General features: G+C 47.1%; 1 protein-coding gene across 1 annotated transcript in view; it reads right to left on the bottom strand.

The window, feature by feature from the left end:
• Nucleotides 1-355: 355 nt before the first annotated feature.
• LOC129342859 (IgGFc-binding protein-like) overlaps nucleotides 356-16,667 on the bottom strand; it is a 41,349-nt gene continuing 25,037 nt past the window's right edge. The window contains exons 12-20 of the mRNA XM_054998807.1: nucleotides 15,719-16,292; nucleotides 13,097-13,692; nucleotides 9,824-10,388; nucleotides 8,305-8,888; nucleotides 6,170-6,740; nucleotides 5,209-5,411; nucleotides 3,799-4,179; nucleotides 2,350-2,636; nucleotides 356-546 (exon numbers count right to left, since the gene is read on the bottom strand). Of these exons, the coding sequence (XP_054854782.1) occupies nucleotides 540-546; nucleotides 2,350-2,636; nucleotides 3,799-4,179; nucleotides 5,209-5,411; nucleotides 6,170-6,740; nucleotides 8,305-8,888; nucleotides 9,824-10,388; nucleotides 13,097-13,692; nucleotides 15,719-16,292 (3,768 nt within the window). The 3' untranslated portion in view covers nucleotides 356-539. The remainder of the gene's footprint in view (nucleotides 547-2,349; nucleotides 2,637-3,798; nucleotides 4,180-5,208; nucleotides 5,412-6,169; nucleotides 6,741-8,304; nucleotides 8,889-9,823; nucleotides 10,389-13,096; nucleotides 13,693-15,718; nucleotides 16,293-16,667) is intronic.

Genomic DNA, 16,667 nt, shown 5'->3' with positions numbered 1-16,667 from the left:
GCTACCTACTGAGTCCATCAGTGTCAGGATTGTCTACTCAGACTGGAAGCATCTCTCAGGTCTCAGGGTCTCATCACCTACTGCCTGATACTTAACTGAAGATGCCAGGGACTGAACCGGTGACCTTCTGCAGGCCAAGCAGATGTTCAGCCTTTGAGCTATGGACCCTCTTTTAGCTTAATTCTGTGCTGTATGGTACTAAGATGTGTGCTGAAAGACCTGTCTATAAGGAAATCCTGTTTTCCCACAGGGCTTCCCCACCCACACCCCCTTCCCTTCCATTATCCCTAATTTCAGAAGGAAGAATCACAGAAGCTGCAGTCTGATCTCTAGGCCAAGAACTTGTGAAGACCTCTAACATTTTCAAAACTGCAGATCCTTTATTGACATTTGTCGCAGGTTTGCATTGTATAACATTCTTCTTTTGTACAACAGCGTGTTGGGGCTCAGTAAGCACCAAGAAATTTCTTGGGAAGTGGCCATGGTTGATGATCACAGATGTAGCTGGAAGGAGCTGGTTCCAAGGTCACTTGGGGTTATTACTCACTAGGAGAGAAACAGATAATTAGTGGGTCTCTGTGAATTCCAAGTTGCAGGTGGCTTGGAGGCACGCAGAAGGCTATGGCCCAATATGACTAACTGGGGGGAAAGCTGCCTGCAAAGCAGCATGCAAGGATTTGAATGATGCTTTCCCTGTTTCTTTGCCCTGTAGAGGTTTGGGGGCAGGAATCTCTGGTGATCCAAGATCCAAGATAGACTGCAACCCTGACAACAAAAAACTTCAAACTAAGTGACTCTGGGATCGGATCCTGAAATATGACATGATATATCTCCAGATACATACAAAGCAACTGGAGGGAGAGGTTATAGATTTGGGAATATAGCACAGCAGGGGAAGGCAGGATTGATGTCTCTCGATCCCACACCATTTTCCTAACTAGAAATCCCCTCCTGCCTTAAGTTGCTTTAAGACTCGGTATGAAAAAAGACAGGTACAATATGGCACCTGTCTTAACCGGGGTAGCCATTTATGATCATGGAAGCAGCATGGGGTGTGGAGTTAACCATGGTTCTCCAGAAGCATGCCCCTAATCCATATCCCCACACAGCTGGCTTTTGGAATTGAACCAAACATCGGCAGATACAGTTCCAGATTCCTCAACGTCACATGGGATGGAAATAAACGTTACTAAGTACCTAGGGATGCTCAGTGGAAGATTTTACGTGTGGTCCTCAATTCATATGCAGGCTGTTCTTGCTCGGCCCACGTGCATGCCACTTTCACGGGAGCTCCCTTTGTGTGATTGCATTTGCAAGTGAGTACGAACGCTGAGTTGGGAGGGCAGAGCTCCAATCAGCTGTTTTCGCAGCAAGAACTCCCAGGGATGGACACTGTAGAGCAAGGACTTTAGGCTCCTTTGACTTGCCGATTTGCATTTCTTTAACATGTAAGAAAGTGTCAATGGATGGATTTGGGGGTTGGGGAAAACTGGGAATTTGGCGGTTGTAAACAACCTGGGATACTTTTAGCAGTTGAAGAGGAACTGATATTGAACGTGTGAATATATTCACGTGGAACAAACTGAAGTGTGATTGTGTGAGCGAGTGCATGGGAAGTTGGAGGGGGGACACATGAAACTAGGCTCACTTGAGCATCCCTAGGTACTTCGTAATGTGTATTTCCACCTAGAGAGTCCATTCCTTATCAGCAAAGCAGTGACACGAACCTCTAAGGGCGCCTCCTTAAATGAGGAACAGACCCATCAGCTTCACTTCCTAACTAATCCTGCAAGGATCCAGTTGCCCAGACGACCATTTTTCCCAGGGGACCAGAATGTTTGTTATGTATCCCCATCTGCCATAATACATCTAAGGCGAATTTCAAAGCTATTCCTACCCAAGGGACCATGGGTAATCGAGTTCCAGGAAGGAGCATACGATCTCTCACAAAGAGTTCTCAGGTTCCTCAGAATACTACAATTCCCAGTCTTCTTTAGGACAAGAAACTATGGAAAATATTTTGGTTGTTTCCATAGATTTCCTTTGTAATATACCCTTAGAACGCCTTCTTATTTAACAATCCAAATATCTGGATGGCCCAGGCTAGCACGGTCCTGACAGAACCTGAACAGCTAAACTGGGTCAGCCCTGCTTAGTACTTGGATAGGAGACAACCAGGGAAGGTCAAGGTCATTACACAGAGGAAGGCAATGGTAAACCACCTCTGTTTGTCTTTTGTGTTGAAAACCCTACTGGGTTGCCATAAGTCGGCTGTGACGTGACAGGACTCTGCACTCACACAAACCAGAAAACAGACCAAAGCTGCAGGACGAATGCCAAATCACTCACCAGCCACTGAAGTCTCTGGCTTTCCAGGCGTCAATAACCTCTGCAATGTTCCCCACAATTTTCCCATTGGGTAGCCTCAGGTCATCGGAGCTGTCTCCATTGAAGTTTCCACAGGATGCGCAAAGCTTGCCTTCCAAGGTTGCCTTGACCTTCACTGTCACTTCCCCTCTGAGGCCAAAGAGTACCTGAAGAGCTGCTCCTTGACTGATCGTAACAACGTCCTGGGACAGGCGAATGGACACAGTTTCGGAGATGGTCACCGGGAGCTGCGCTGGTTGTCCGTTCACCTGAAACACACAGGCGGGGAGTGGGAAACCTTATCTAAATGTATTCATTCACCCATGTTAGGGCCTTGAAACAGCCTGTTACAATCAAGGTGGATTTTCCCTCTGATTCTGTGAAGGTGTAAGGATTCCAGTCCACATTAATGTTTGTGAGGCCAGAAAGAACTATAGGTGGTAAGATATTCCATTGTTGACTTACTCTACCATCTAGGAAACACGTGAAGTGGCTGATATTATCATTCTGACAGGGTGAAATAATGCGAGACATTTTTCCACCCTGATCTCATTTGGCCTTCACTTGTTTGTTTACTATATTTCTATACCCCTTCTTCATGGTGCTCAAAATGGTGTACAATAAAACAAGTTAATGATATGTACATTAAGTTTATCTCCCCTTCTCCTCCCCAATTTCCAATATTAGCCCCAATTGCTGAGTGCAAGCTACGTTTTTCAAGAATTCTTCCTTCCTTCCTGACATGTGTGACCTAGGATTGCCAGGTCCCTTGAGTCCCCCAGTGGGAGCCTGGGAGCCTGATACTTACCCTGTGGAGGCTGCTGCGTCTTCCCTCGCATATGTGCACATGTGTGATGATGTCATTTCCAGGAAGCGACATCATCATGCGGGTCAAAGGGTGGCCCAGGAGAGCTCCTGTGCTCGTCAAAGGGCTGAATCACACACACACAGGTCCAATTTGCAGTAGCACGTGGCAGGGTGCGGGATCACGCCATGTCACTGGGGGGGGGGCACCCAAGGGGGCATGCCCCTCCACTGGCCAGGTAATTGGGGGAGGGGGGAAGGAGGGGGGAGGGGGGAATCCTCTGCCCTGGGCAGGGAATGGCAAGCCTGCTTTTTCTCTACTGAAATTATAGACTAGGGATTACTTCTGCTATAGGGCTGTCTCTATGTATACTCCATACAGGGAATTGCCAGGCACCAACAGAATACACCTCTGCCCAAATCCAAGATGTTTTCGCCCAATAATTCCAGGTTGGAAGCCAAACCATGATCTACGTTCATATCGGAGTGCTGATGTGCTTATTGATGATTCAGGCCCCTTCTGAAAAGCAGAGAGCAATGCACATGAACACGCTCCCTCTTTCGGTATCACAGGTTCTGCTCCTACCTGCAAGGTAAAACACGATGCACCAGGTCAGGTTCCCTTACCCAAGTCTCCTTGTCCTTGTTGATGGCGATAAAGGTCTCTCGGAAGAAAACATAGATAGCTGCGCCAGCCATCACTTCTCCATCGTTGCAAGTCTTCACATCCACTACCACTCGGAACCAGGTGCGGTCTGCAGTGTTACAGAGAGATACCACTTCGTAGGCCCCAGTGTAGAGTACTTCCCCTGAGGCACCATCAAAGGAGGTGAGTTGGCCTCCTACGGCGAGCGTGCATTGAGCTTCCTGTTTCACACAACCACGCACACCATCCTTAAGGGTGCAAGTCTCGCCAGTCTTGCAGCTGAGTTTTTCACACGTGAGCCGGCCTGAGGCATGACAGCTACATTTCTCGGAACAGTCTTTGGAGATTATGCTTTCTTCAGCCTGCATGGGAATTCCCAGACAAACAAGTTCATGAATCACACTGGTGAAAACACCGGGAAAACAGAAATTTCATTCCACAGAAAATTCCACAGAAATTTCATTCCAACTTTTCAAACTTAGTTTCTGCTTTTGCAAAGAGGCATTTCCACCTAATCCAAAAGAGCTTCTTTCTTGAAATAACCAGTTGAGCAACTCATCAGACAAAATTCTTTCCTCCAGTTTACAGAATCAAAGAACCTTTCGAAAGTTTGCAGAAGAAGGGTTAGATATTTAAACAGCCAAAGTGACATACTGCGTAGAGTGTCAAACTAGGATCTGGGCAAATCAAAATCAATTCCCTGCTCTGCCATGAATGCTCACTGGGTGACCTTGAGCCAGTCACCCACTCTCAACCTAACCTACCTCACAGGGTTGTTGTGAGGATAAAACAGAGGAGACAAGAACAATGTAAGCTGCTTGGGGTCCCCAATGGGGAGAAAGGCCAGGTATAATTGAAGCAAGTAGTAGTAGTAGTAGTAGTAGTAGTAGTAGTAGTAGTGGTGGTGGTGGTGGTGGTGGTGGTAGTAGTGGTAGTGGTAGTGGTAGTGGTAGTGGTAGTGGTAGTGGTAGAGAAAGGCCAGGTATAAATGAAGCAAGTAGTAGTAGTAGTAGTAGTAGTAGTAGTAGTAGTAGTAGTAGTAGTAGTAGTAGAGAAAGGCCAGGTATAAGCTAGTAGTAGTAGTAGTAGTAGTAGTAGTAGTAGTAGTAGTAGTAGTAGTAGTAGTAGTAGTAGTAGTAAACTGTTTTTCCTCAGTATGCTAGTTTTCTTCCAGCAAGGATGGAATGTTCCAAAGCAGTATCTCCCCCCAGTCAGTAAGATATGCTACAATCAACTCCATTGGCCCAGGATTCTTCCATCTCATTCTGCTGCATGCGTAGAAGAGATTATAAAGACAGCACACCAGACCATTCTTTCTCCACACTCCACTTCCCCAGAATGGTTGCAATCTTAACACATTCCGCACAGCTAACTACCCATCTGGAACCCACCTTGATGTAGTGTCCATTATGCACACAGCCACACCTCTCAAGAGGTGCACATGTTTCTCCATCAGACACGTAGCCGACATCGCATTGGCAGCCTTCAAAGCACTTCTTGGTACACAGAGAGGGGGCAGCAGACAGACTGGCACAGGTAAAATCACAGGACCTGGTACACGGCTCATAGTGGCTGTTGGCTGGGCAGGAGAGAGCTAGAGAAAGGAAACAAAATGCTGCCAACTGGAGCTTGGGAGCACCGGAGTGTGGCTAGGCATTGCATAACACCATGTTGTCACTTCCAGTTGCTTAACTGGAAGTGATGTCACACATTTCAGTGACGCTGTAGAAATCCATAAAACCATAGAGATTTGGGGGGTTGCTAAAAAGTTGATGTGACACATGGCACCACTTCTGGTTATGTGTCTGGAAGTGGGATCACTGCGTTGCTGTGACAGTGCTTCCCCCCATTTTCTCCCACCACAGCAGTAAGCAGCAGCAGGCATCTGGAGAGGTTTCCCCCTGAAGCAGGAGACTTGTCCCTGTACAACAGGTTCCCTTCATTCTCTTTCAGCCAGAGATGATGCCAAGCCATTTGCACAGAAGGTACACTTTACCCCCAGGAACCTGGGTACTAATTAACTGACTTCGGAAGGATGGAAGGCTGAGGGCCAAGCTACAAGTGACGAATGACACTTGAACGGCAAGCGGATTGAGTGGAGCGCAAGTGAACAGGGAGAAATACACTTGCCGTTCAAGTGTCATTCGTCACTTGTAGCTTCGCCCTGAGTCAACCTTGAGCCGGCTACTTGAACCCGGCTTCCGCCAGGATTGAACTCAGGTTGTGAGCAGAGCTTGGGCTGCAGTACTGCAGCTTGCCACTCTACCACGGGGCTCTTCTAAGACTCATCCCTCAAGCCAGAAATCTCTGATCTCTAGATTAGCACAGAAGCAGATCTGTTTTTCTACTTACGGCAGAAGGAAGCTGTCCTCCAAGCCTCGATCTTTACTCCAAATGCTTGGCACACAGTCATGTAAGCCTGAAGGCTCTGGCAGAGGATATCCTTTGCCCCTCCAGCAGCACACATACTATACAGGCAGAGGTCAAAATAGTCCGCAGCCTTCACCACGGAGTGGCAGTCGCGGAAAGGACTCGATTTAGCTACAATCAGCCCACAGGAGCTCTCTGCCCGGTACGGACTTGTCTTGATTGAGGCACAGTCAGGGCAATTCTGCCTGCAGCGATCCGAACACGCAGCATTTTGGACAGGCACCTTCCAGGATGCCCCAAACTCAGTCACATTCTGGATGGTTTTCTCATTGGGCAGTAGGAATTCATCAGTCTTGTCACCGTTGAAGTTGCCACACAAGCCACACATGTGTCCACGGTACGTGGCGGGAACGGACACCAGGACATAATAGGAGGGATCGAAGAGGACCTTCAGGCCAAAGTCAGTCTGGATCACGATATTCTTTCCTTCTTGATTCACCCAAACTTTTCTCCTCCCTATCACCAGCGGCAGAGCAAAAGTCTCTCCATCCACCTGTGTCAACAGAAGAGCAAAAGGTCCATGAGCCACCTGAAGATGGACACTGAGCATATTCGCCCCCAACATGGAAGCAGGAGTGAGACAACCAAAGGCAGCAAATGTCCTCTCTCTGGGCTTTCCATGTCAGGTACAAAAGCAACTCCTGGTCAGGGCTGGAATTCAGGCGGGCTTTATCAGGTCCAGCCAACCTAGTTATTTTAAACAACCTGTTTTTCATATAGTGGCCCATCTGTTGATACCACTTTTGCTTATCTTTACATCAGAGAGATACTAGACTTCTGATCTCTCACACAGGCTGGCCTGGCAACCAGCAGAAGATCAGGGAGAAGAGATGGGGGCAGCCATGGGAGATGGTGTTGCATCACTTTCAGGGAAAACCTGGATGTGATGCCACACCCCTCTAGGAATCGCAGGAAACTCTATGGTAAAACCAAAGAATTTCTAGACCTTTACTTTCCCCAGAAGTGATGTCACTCTGTTGGCCCATGACCTTTTTTAGTCTTCTACCTCCACTCTGAGAGGAAATGGGAACTGGGAGCCTGGCAACCCTGCTTATCATCTATTAAGCATGAGCCCTTCAAGACCCTAACCAGAGAATGTAATGTCCAGTTGTGCGTTTCATGTTTTGTATTAGTTCTAGAGCATTAGAATATGGAAGCATTCCAGCCCAGGTTTTACTGGGGTCTCTGGATAAGCTGGCTAAAGAAACTGCTATGAAGGACTCTGTTAGGCCTTGTGTTTCTTTATTCATTTCTCCTAAACAAAGTTACTCTATGTTTATTAAAAAGACCCTCATCAGCTTCCTGGATGATTACAGCATCTTAGAGCTAAGCTACCAGAGACGAATTACAAGAGGAGGAGCACACAAAGGGAGTTGCATTGTTAGCCAGGAAGCTGAGTTTGAAAAGAGATCAGAAGGCTTTGTTAATTTCCCTCTCTACAGAGCCAGGGAGATGGCTGCGCAGAAGGTTAGTTTATTTCTTCTTTGCCTCTTAAAAGGAGAAGTGAAACTGACAGAGGCTTGGGGAGGCAAAGAGGAAATTGACAAACCCTCTTAGGAGCATCTCCCCTGGCTCTGTAGAGAGGGGAAATTGACAAATCCTTCCGATCTCTTTTAAAACTCCGCTTCCCGGCTAACATTGCGACTCCCTTCGTGGGCTCCTCCTCATGTAATTCGTCTCTTGTAGCTTAGCTCTTACAGAGAACCACTCCTGATTTATGATACCAGGCCTCTTTGCTCAACTGTTATATCCCCTCTTCCCTTCAGTTATTTTCTGCATAAAAATGAAAATTGTTTTATTTCGTTCATCGCATCTGAGAAAGTAAGCTCTGACTCATGAAAGTTCATGCTGGAATAAATACAGTCAGTCTTATTATGTATAGCTGGTCTAATGACCGTTACAATAAAATCTGATATGATACAGTCAGTCTTTAAGGCGCCGCTGGACTTCCGCCTGTTTATAGGCAGGGTCTGTGCATGCTTGGAGAAAGCGGGGCAGTGTTGGAAAAGAAATATGTGGGGGTCATGGGAAAAGTCAAAAAAGAAAAAGGGGCCCACCTGAACCTTCCAGTTCATGAGGCTGATGGTGTAACCATGAACGGTGACCACAACTGCCTTGGTCACAACTTTGCTGCCACCTGAGTTCTCGTTCTCCACCACCACGGAAAACTGGACAAGGCCGGGGTCTCTGCTGCAGACTTTGGCCAAGGTGTAAGTACAGGAACCTGGGAAGATGACGATCTGCCTATCAAAAGTCAGGTAATGGGATCCTCCGGACACAGTGCATCTGCCACAGCTGGCAGGGTGGCAACCTTGGACACCGTTCTCCACTCCACACTCCTCGTGGACCCCGCAGGAGACTCTCTGGCATTCCACAGCTCCGTTGTCTGTGCAGCGGCATCTCTCCCGGCATGAGGGGCTGGGGAAGAAAACATCGGCCTTCTTGTGGTACCTGCCCTGATGCACGCAGCCACACTCCCCGATGGGGACACACTGATCTCCGCTCAGCACAAAGCCGGCATTGCAATAGCAACCTTCTTTGCAGGCAATCTGACATCCATCGGGAGCTGAGAGGCCATGGCAGGTGGTGGGGCACCCGTTTCCACAGAGGTCATAGTGTGAATTTCGTGGGCAGGAGAGGCCTGAGAAGAAACACAAAAGAGATCATGAAAAACCACCCAGTCCCTTTTCCCATGCGTTGCAACAAAGAGTCAAGGGAAAGGAGGCAAAGAGACTATGCTCAGGTGAACTCCCCCTTGATAAACAACCACAAGACGGGGGTACTGAGCCTCCCTTGTCTTGGCAGGACTGTCTATAAGCAGAGGGTAATGCTGGCACAAAAAACAAAGAATATAAATGATATGCAAATCATGTAAATTCCAAGCCTAGCTCGTAATTTTGGTTCTTGCAATTTCACCACTACCCCTCTCCCACCCCCAAATTTAAACTAGAGAATTAAATTTTTTTGAAAACTCCACATTTTTCAGTTTTCAGATCAAAGCATTTATTGGCTCAAACAACAACAATAACAAATGTAGCTGGTAAAATGGCCTCTTGCCCACAAAGCCTGCTTGTCTTTACAGTGCCAAAAGACTCCTCCTAAATTTTGATTTAATTTTTTTTTTAGTTGCAAAAGAGGCTGTATCATGTGTATTGCACACCAGCCTCCATAGAAGCGAAAGGGATTGCAAACAATCTTTATGGAAAACACCCCCCAAAAAACTTTTGATTCCATTATCAGTTAATAATAACAACAATAACAATAGTACTTATATACTGCTCTTCTAGACAGAATACTGCCCCACCTAGAGTGATGAACAAGTTAGTATTATTATTGTCCCCACAATATAGCTGGGAAGATAGCCATGTTGGCCTATAATAAAAGCTCCCCAAGGGAGCTTTGACTCTCAAAAGCTCATAGCCTGGAAATCTAGTTGGTCTTTAAGGTACCGCTGGTCCTAAATCTTGCTCATCAATAAAAAGATTTAACAGGCATGGGAGTTATCACAACCACCAGGTGGCACTGAGAACAGCCCTCTCCCCCACTTGCTTGGTGCCACCTAGATCCCACACTTACTGCAGAAAGAAGCCGATCTCCATTGCCCAATCTGGATGCCTTGAGCTTGGCAAGCTGTCACGTAGGCACTGATAGCATGGCAGAGACGTTCATGATATCCCTTGTTCTGGCAGACATCGGAGATGCAGTTAGTGAGGTAGGGTGCTGGGTCGATGGCCTTGTGACACTCCTTGAAAGGGCCGTCGTTCCTGGTGAGGATCCCACAATATTGGTCTCCCCCATAGGTTTGCTTCTGGGCTTCTTTGCACACTGGGCAATTGCTGGTGCATCCATTCACACAGCCAGGGGTCTCTCCTACCTTCCAGCTCTCTGCAAACTGGACGGCATTGGCTGCCCCGTGCCCATCCTTCATGGTCAGATCATCACCCGGTTCCCCGTTGTCATTGCCGCAGAGGCCACAAACGGCATTGAAATAGGTATTAGGAATAGTGATGCGTATCAGCCTGTTCCAGCCAAAGGTCATGGTGAGATCGAACTTGGTGGTGACGAGGACGTGGGCTCCGCTGATGTAGGCCTTGATCTTATCTTCATGGTAGAAAGGCAGATCCACAAATATCCCGTCCACCTACAAGAGATATGAAGGACATTGTCAAGGTCAGAGAATGCCATCGAGGAAAGCTGTCTGAGAAGCTGATTCAAAATTGTATTGTCGAAGGCTTTCACGGCCGGAGAACAATGGTTGTTGTGGATTTTCCGAGCTGTATAGCCGTGGTCTTGGCATTGTAGTTCCTGACGTTTCGCCAGCAGCTGTGACTGGCATCTTCAGAGGTGTAGCACCAAAAGACAGAGATCTCTCAGTGTCACAGTGTGGAAAAGAAGTTGGCAGGTAATTTATATCTAGCATTCCACACCCAGGGAAACTCTTACAGGATGACTCAGCCCAACTCTACCTTCCTGAGTAGATATAAATTACCTGCCAACTTCTTTTCCACACGGTGACACTGAAAGATCTCTGTCTTTCGGTGCTACATCTCTGAAGATGCCAGTCAGAGCTGCTGGTGAAACGTCAGGAACTACAATGCCAAGACCACGGCTATACAGCCCGGAAAATCCACAACAACCATGATTCAGAATTCATCCTTTGACTGTAGGAGGGAGCAGTGTTGTATGGGTTCATTTCTTGGAAACGAAAATCAACTGCATGTTCACAGTACTTTGGTAAGTGGATAATTAGGGATTTGAACTCACTATAAAAAGAGGTAAAATGCAAGTGACTCCTCTTTTGCCTCAATATAATACATGTACCACGGGCACTACTGAGACATGTGCTCGGGGTTATTACGTTACCTAAGGTAATGTAGCTAAGGTACCTAATGTACTTCAAGTATTACATTATTCAACCTTTTTGCATGGAGGAACCCCTAAATTAATGTTTCAAATCCTGCCGAATCTTTACCTACGAAGACATTTACAGGCCAGAAAAAGTTGGTGTTGGGGAGCTTAATTCAATTACTGCAAAATTATTGTCATTTCTATTGTCAATGCTGTGTAGCAATACAAAACAAACACAGACACAATACAACTAAATATAATCTTAATAGCAGTGATATTTCAAGGGATATTTGAGATTTTTTGTGTTATTTCATTTTTTAAATTTATTCTATGATTTCTTAAGGAACCCCTGGCAAGATTTTGCAGAACTCCAGGGTTCCGCAAAACCCTGGTTGAGAAACACTGCCATAAAGTATCTTCCCAAAGGGGCAACCTTAGAATAGGGGGCAGAGTGCTTGGTTGGTAGACTGAAGGTCCTGCTTTCAATTCCTCACTATCTCCAGTTAAAGAACCCCAGGCATCCTCTCCTAGGAGAGACCTTTCTCTGATGGACACCCTGGTGAGCCGCTGCCAAGACAATAATGTACTCAATGAATTAATGATCTGACATGAATAGAGCAGCTTCATCTATTCACAGCTCCTTGTCAATCCCACCGCTGGCACCAGCTAAGTGCTGCAGCCCTCAATTAAATAGTACCCAAACTCCCAGCTGGAATAGATGCGCACACCTGAAATTCAAGAAGGTTAAGGGACGCTTTGTAAAAGAATTTATGAGCAGGTTAATTGTCCCTTGTCAGCTCAATTTGAGCAGGGAAAAGGTCCAAGACGGGATCAAACTAGTGATTTTCAAGGCAATCAAGAAGATTTATCAAGATGAGTCATAAAATGCAGACAAAAGCCCTGCCAACATGTTGTACGGAACCCTTTTGCAGTGACTCATTTGGGACCGCTCGGAGGTGGGGGGCAGGAGCAAAAAGATGTGCATTTTTCTCTCTCTGTGCCATTCATTTCAAACATTCTGATGTGCCTGTTGCTGGAGAGAAGATGTTGGATGGGATAGATCAACGGGCATTGCCTTGGCAATCTTGATCGCACTGGTCAAAATTATTGGGTGGAATCAAGCTAATGCTCTGCTGATGGGAGGAGGGGGGATCTTGTCCGATTCTCCCAGTCACTAAGACTTTTATCGACAAAGGAAGTACAGCCCCTGGAACCATTTTTGTGGGGTATGTAGAGTACTGTTGCAGGAAGGGGCTTTGGAGACTGATCCACTTTCACCAGCAGAAAGCTGGTGGTCATATGTGCACAGCTTTTTATCTACACTTTGCTAGATGATGTGATTTAGAGCGGAACTGCAGTGGATGGGAAGTGAATTTTAAACCTTCCCCTCTTCATAGTTTCCGCCGTCAAAAACAGTTCCGAATAGCTGCTGTTTTCTAGAGGAAATGAAAGAACACACATAAACACATGAAGCTGCCTTATACTGAAGCAGACCATTGGTCCATCAAGGTCAGTGATGTCTACTCGGACTGGCAGACATCTCAGGCAAAGGTCTTTCACATCACCTCCTACCTGGTTCTTTTAGCTGGAGATGCCGGGGATTGAACTTGAGACCTTCTGCATGCAACACAGATGCTTTACCGCTGAGCCACTGGCGGAAAGCACGTACTCATGGTTTCCCCCAGTGGGTCAAACAGCAGCTCCCCAAAGTCATTTTTGATCAGGAAAAAGCACAGGAAGGAAGGCTCAAAGCTCCCTTCCTTTGCACCTCACTCCTGATCTGAATCGGTCCCCTGTGCATCTGATAACTGCATTTTTAAAAATACTGGCAGTTCAGGACACAGAACTCCAAGAGTTTTTTCTGCTTTGACTCATCTGAGATAAGCCTGTATTCCTGTTCATGGGTTACAGAGCATTTTGAGACTGAGACACCAAGCTTGCTTGCTGATTTGAGAGTCAATTCGGGGCTCCTGGCTAAGCTACATGGCTCTCCATCCATACCTGGATCGTGTGAGGACGGTCCTGGCTGATCGTGATGGTTCTATCATACGCTTCCAGGGTAACTACAGAAGAGAACGGTGCCGTCTTACTGCCTTGGCTGTTCCAGATCTTGATGGTGAACGGGGTGAGAGTAGAGTCATTGGAGCACAGACCAACCAGCTGGTAGATGCAAGTGCCTGTAAAATCATATCTCTGCCCGTCAAAGGTAGCATAGTGGTGGCCTCCAGCCACTGAGCAAGTGGCATGGCTGCGGGCATGGCAGCCCCGGACACCGTCGACCATGGCGCACCTCTCACTGGCCTTGCAGCTAGCCGGCTGGCACACCATCATGCCCAGCGTGGGATCACACCTGCAGTGAGAGCTGCACTTCTCGTCTGCCCAGAACTCCTCGCCAGGTTTATAGTAGAGACCGTTGTAAGTGCAGCCACAGGTCCCCACTGGGACACATTTCTCAGCGCTGAGAACGTAGCCCTCGTTGCACTGGCAGGTTTCCAAGCAGGGCAGACTGCATAAGGAAGGAGCAGAGCGGTCAGCACAGCTGGCCTGGCAGGCACTTCCGCAGGCCTCGTAGTGGCTGTTTTCAGGGCAGGGCAAAGCTGCGGGGAGAGAAAGGGTCAGAAAGTTGACAGCAAACAAAGACATCGGGGACATCTAGATTAGACTGCTGCCATGTGCTCTGCATAGGGCTGCCCCTGAGGATTGGTCAGAACCTTCAATTGGTGCGGGATGCTGCCACCAGAATGTTAACTAAGGAGGGTCTTAGGGACCACATCACTCCAGTATTGGCTCATCTACTCTGACTCCCCATTTGTTTCTGGGCACAGTTCAAGGTGCTGCTGTTGATCTTTAAAGCCCTGTATGGTTTGGGGGTAACATACCTGAAGGATCGCCCTTACAGACCTACCCATCCTCTATGGTCATCGTCAGAGCTCCAGTTTCAGGTGCCCTCACCTTCTCAGATTAAATGGGCGACCACCCAAGAGAGGGCCTTCTTAGTGGTGGCACGAAAACTCTGGAACTCTCTTCCCAGGAAGATTCATCTACCCCCTTCTGTTGCTATTTTCTGCAAGCGGGTGAAGACTGCTTTGTTTCACATTCCCTCAGTTTGTTGACATTCCCTCAGTGATCCTTTCTTCCTGCCCAATGTTTTAATTACTGTTTTGATATGTATTTTAGCTCTAGTATTAGGGCCAAGCTACACATGACGAATGACACTTGAACGGCAAGTGGATTGAGTGGAGGGCAAGTGAACAGGGAGAAATACACTTGCCGTTCACGTGTCATTCGTCACGTGTAGCTTGGCCCTTAGTTGGTTGCTTTTAATGGATTTTAAAATGTGATTTTATTATGCAAGTTTTAATTTGATTGCTACCTTAGTGGCCGTTGTGCGGGCAGAAAGGCGAGGTAGAAACTTTGTAAAATAAAATGAACAGTGCCACCCATGATGGCACTATGCAACCAGCGAGGAAAGCCAGACTTGTTACAGCCTTGTGACTCAAATATCTCGAAATGTACTTGCTACTTAGAGTGGCTACCTCCATCCCAGTCCTGGTTGCCCACTTTCCTTGTATTACCCCACAAGTGCATCTGCAAATGCAAATTTTTACAAGATAATGCACGGGTTAGAGAAGGTAGAGAAAGATGTGTTTTTCTCCCTTTCTCACAATACAAGAACTCGTGGGCACTCTATGAAATTATTGAGCAGTCGGGTTAGAACAGATAGAAGAAAATACTACTTTACACAAAGGGTGATAAACACATGGAATTCGTTGCCACAGGAGGTGGTGGCAGCTACAAGCATTGCCAGCTTCAAGAGGGGACTGGACAAATATATGGAGCAGAGGTCCATCAGTGGCTATTAGCCACAGGAGATAGATGGTATTCTCTTTGTGGGGAGGTGGTGCTCTGTTGTCTTGGTGCTGGAAGGAAGGCAGTGGGAGGGCTTCTGGTGTCCTGGCCTCACTGACAGTCCTTTAGATGGCACTGGATTTCTAGCCACTGTGTGTGACAGAATGTTGGACTGGATGGGCCACTGGCCTGATCCAACATGGCTTTGCTTATGTTCTTATGCTTATGTTCTTAAATAATGTACCAGCAGGCATTACAGGGAACAGGCTTAAGATTTGGAGGCAAGAATGTTGGAAGGATGAGAACCAGATATGGCCTCTGGGATGGAGGTATTGGAGAGTGGTCCATCTATTCCTGCATCCTGCCTTCCTTACAGATGCTTCATAGAGAAGCTGTACACACGTCATTAAGACCAGCCTTCAGACTGACATCCCCGCCTACTCTTAGGTGCAATGTGAGCAGCACAGTAGTTGAGTGCAATTATTTCTGGACCGGTTATTCATGCCTATCGTACTCGTTATCAAACCATCGCAAATGCATTGTGCATTGTTCAGAACAAACCATGCAAATCAGAACAGCTAATATTAATAATTTGCAAAGCCTATACGAGAGAGGCATTTTTAAAGAGGATGGGGCAGTTTTATAGGAATAGGATTTCCCTGAGATCCTCTTTTGATTTATTCTAGATACCAGGTTATAAACAGCCTGGCCTATTGGAACTAGGTAGGGGATGCAGGAATTCTGCTTCACTGCTGTGCTGGGATTTGCACTCACCGCAGCCGCTCTGCACTCTCCAGTCCCGGAGAACCACACCTTCTTTGAGGCATTGGGTAGCATAGGCACTCAAAGCTTGGCACAGGATGTTTTTGGCACCGCCGTTGAGGCAGACATCATAGACACAGCTGTCAAAAAAGTCTTCGGGGTTTAACTTGGAATGGCATTCGCGGAAGGGTCCCCCGTCTCCCTTGGCGATCAACCCGCAGAACTCCTCGCTCTCAAAGAGCCGGCGTTGCTGCTCTTCACAGACAGGGCAGTCTCCCTTGCAAAAGTCCCAGCAGAAAGGGTCGCGGTCCTTCACTTTCCAGCTTCTGCCCCACTCCACCTCCGAAGCAGCCGTGTTGCCGGTGAGAGTCACCATATCATCGTCTGGGTTTTGGTTGAAATTCCCACAGAGGCCACAGATGGCGCCATAGTAGCTGCTGGGCAGGGTTATCTCCACCATCCAGCTCCAGTCGTAAGAAACCACCAGCCCAAAGTCAGTATTCAGTATAGCTTTGATGCCGCTCTGGAAGAGCTGCATCTTCCCATCCTCAAGAGTCACGGGCAGGTTTGTGATGACCCCATTCAGCTGCAGAAAGGGAGCAGAGCTGTGAACGTTTGTGCCTCTATCACAGAAACCTATAGCTTGACAGAGAACAAGGCCGAGATCGGGTTTATAATCTCCCGTGTAATATAAATCACCCTCTTGCAGTTAACGGCTGATTATTTCAGACTCGTAACAGTCTACAGATTCTACAATGTGATGGTAATCCCATTGGGGTAACTATAACAATACGTCAATTACCTTATTTTAAACTATAGCAATATGTCAGTTACCAATTGCCAAATATAATTGACGCATTGTTATAGTTTATGAACGGTAACGGACATATCTCAGAAGTGATGTATGGATTACTGATTTTTAAAACATCAAAAAAGCATCCTGGTGGCGCGAAGGAGAAGA

Source organism: Eublepharis macularius, chromosome 15 (genome assembly GCF_028583425.1).
Source record: "Eublepharis macularius isolate TG4126 chromosome 15, MPM_Emac_v1.0, whole genome shotgun sequence".
Taxonomy (NCBI): domain Eukaryota; kingdom Metazoa; phylum Chordata; class Lepidosauria; order Squamata; family Eublepharidae; genus Eublepharis; species Eublepharis macularius.
The sequence above is the reverse complement of the archived record's forward strand: the minus strand, read 5'-3'. Positions and strand labels throughout refer to the sequence as shown.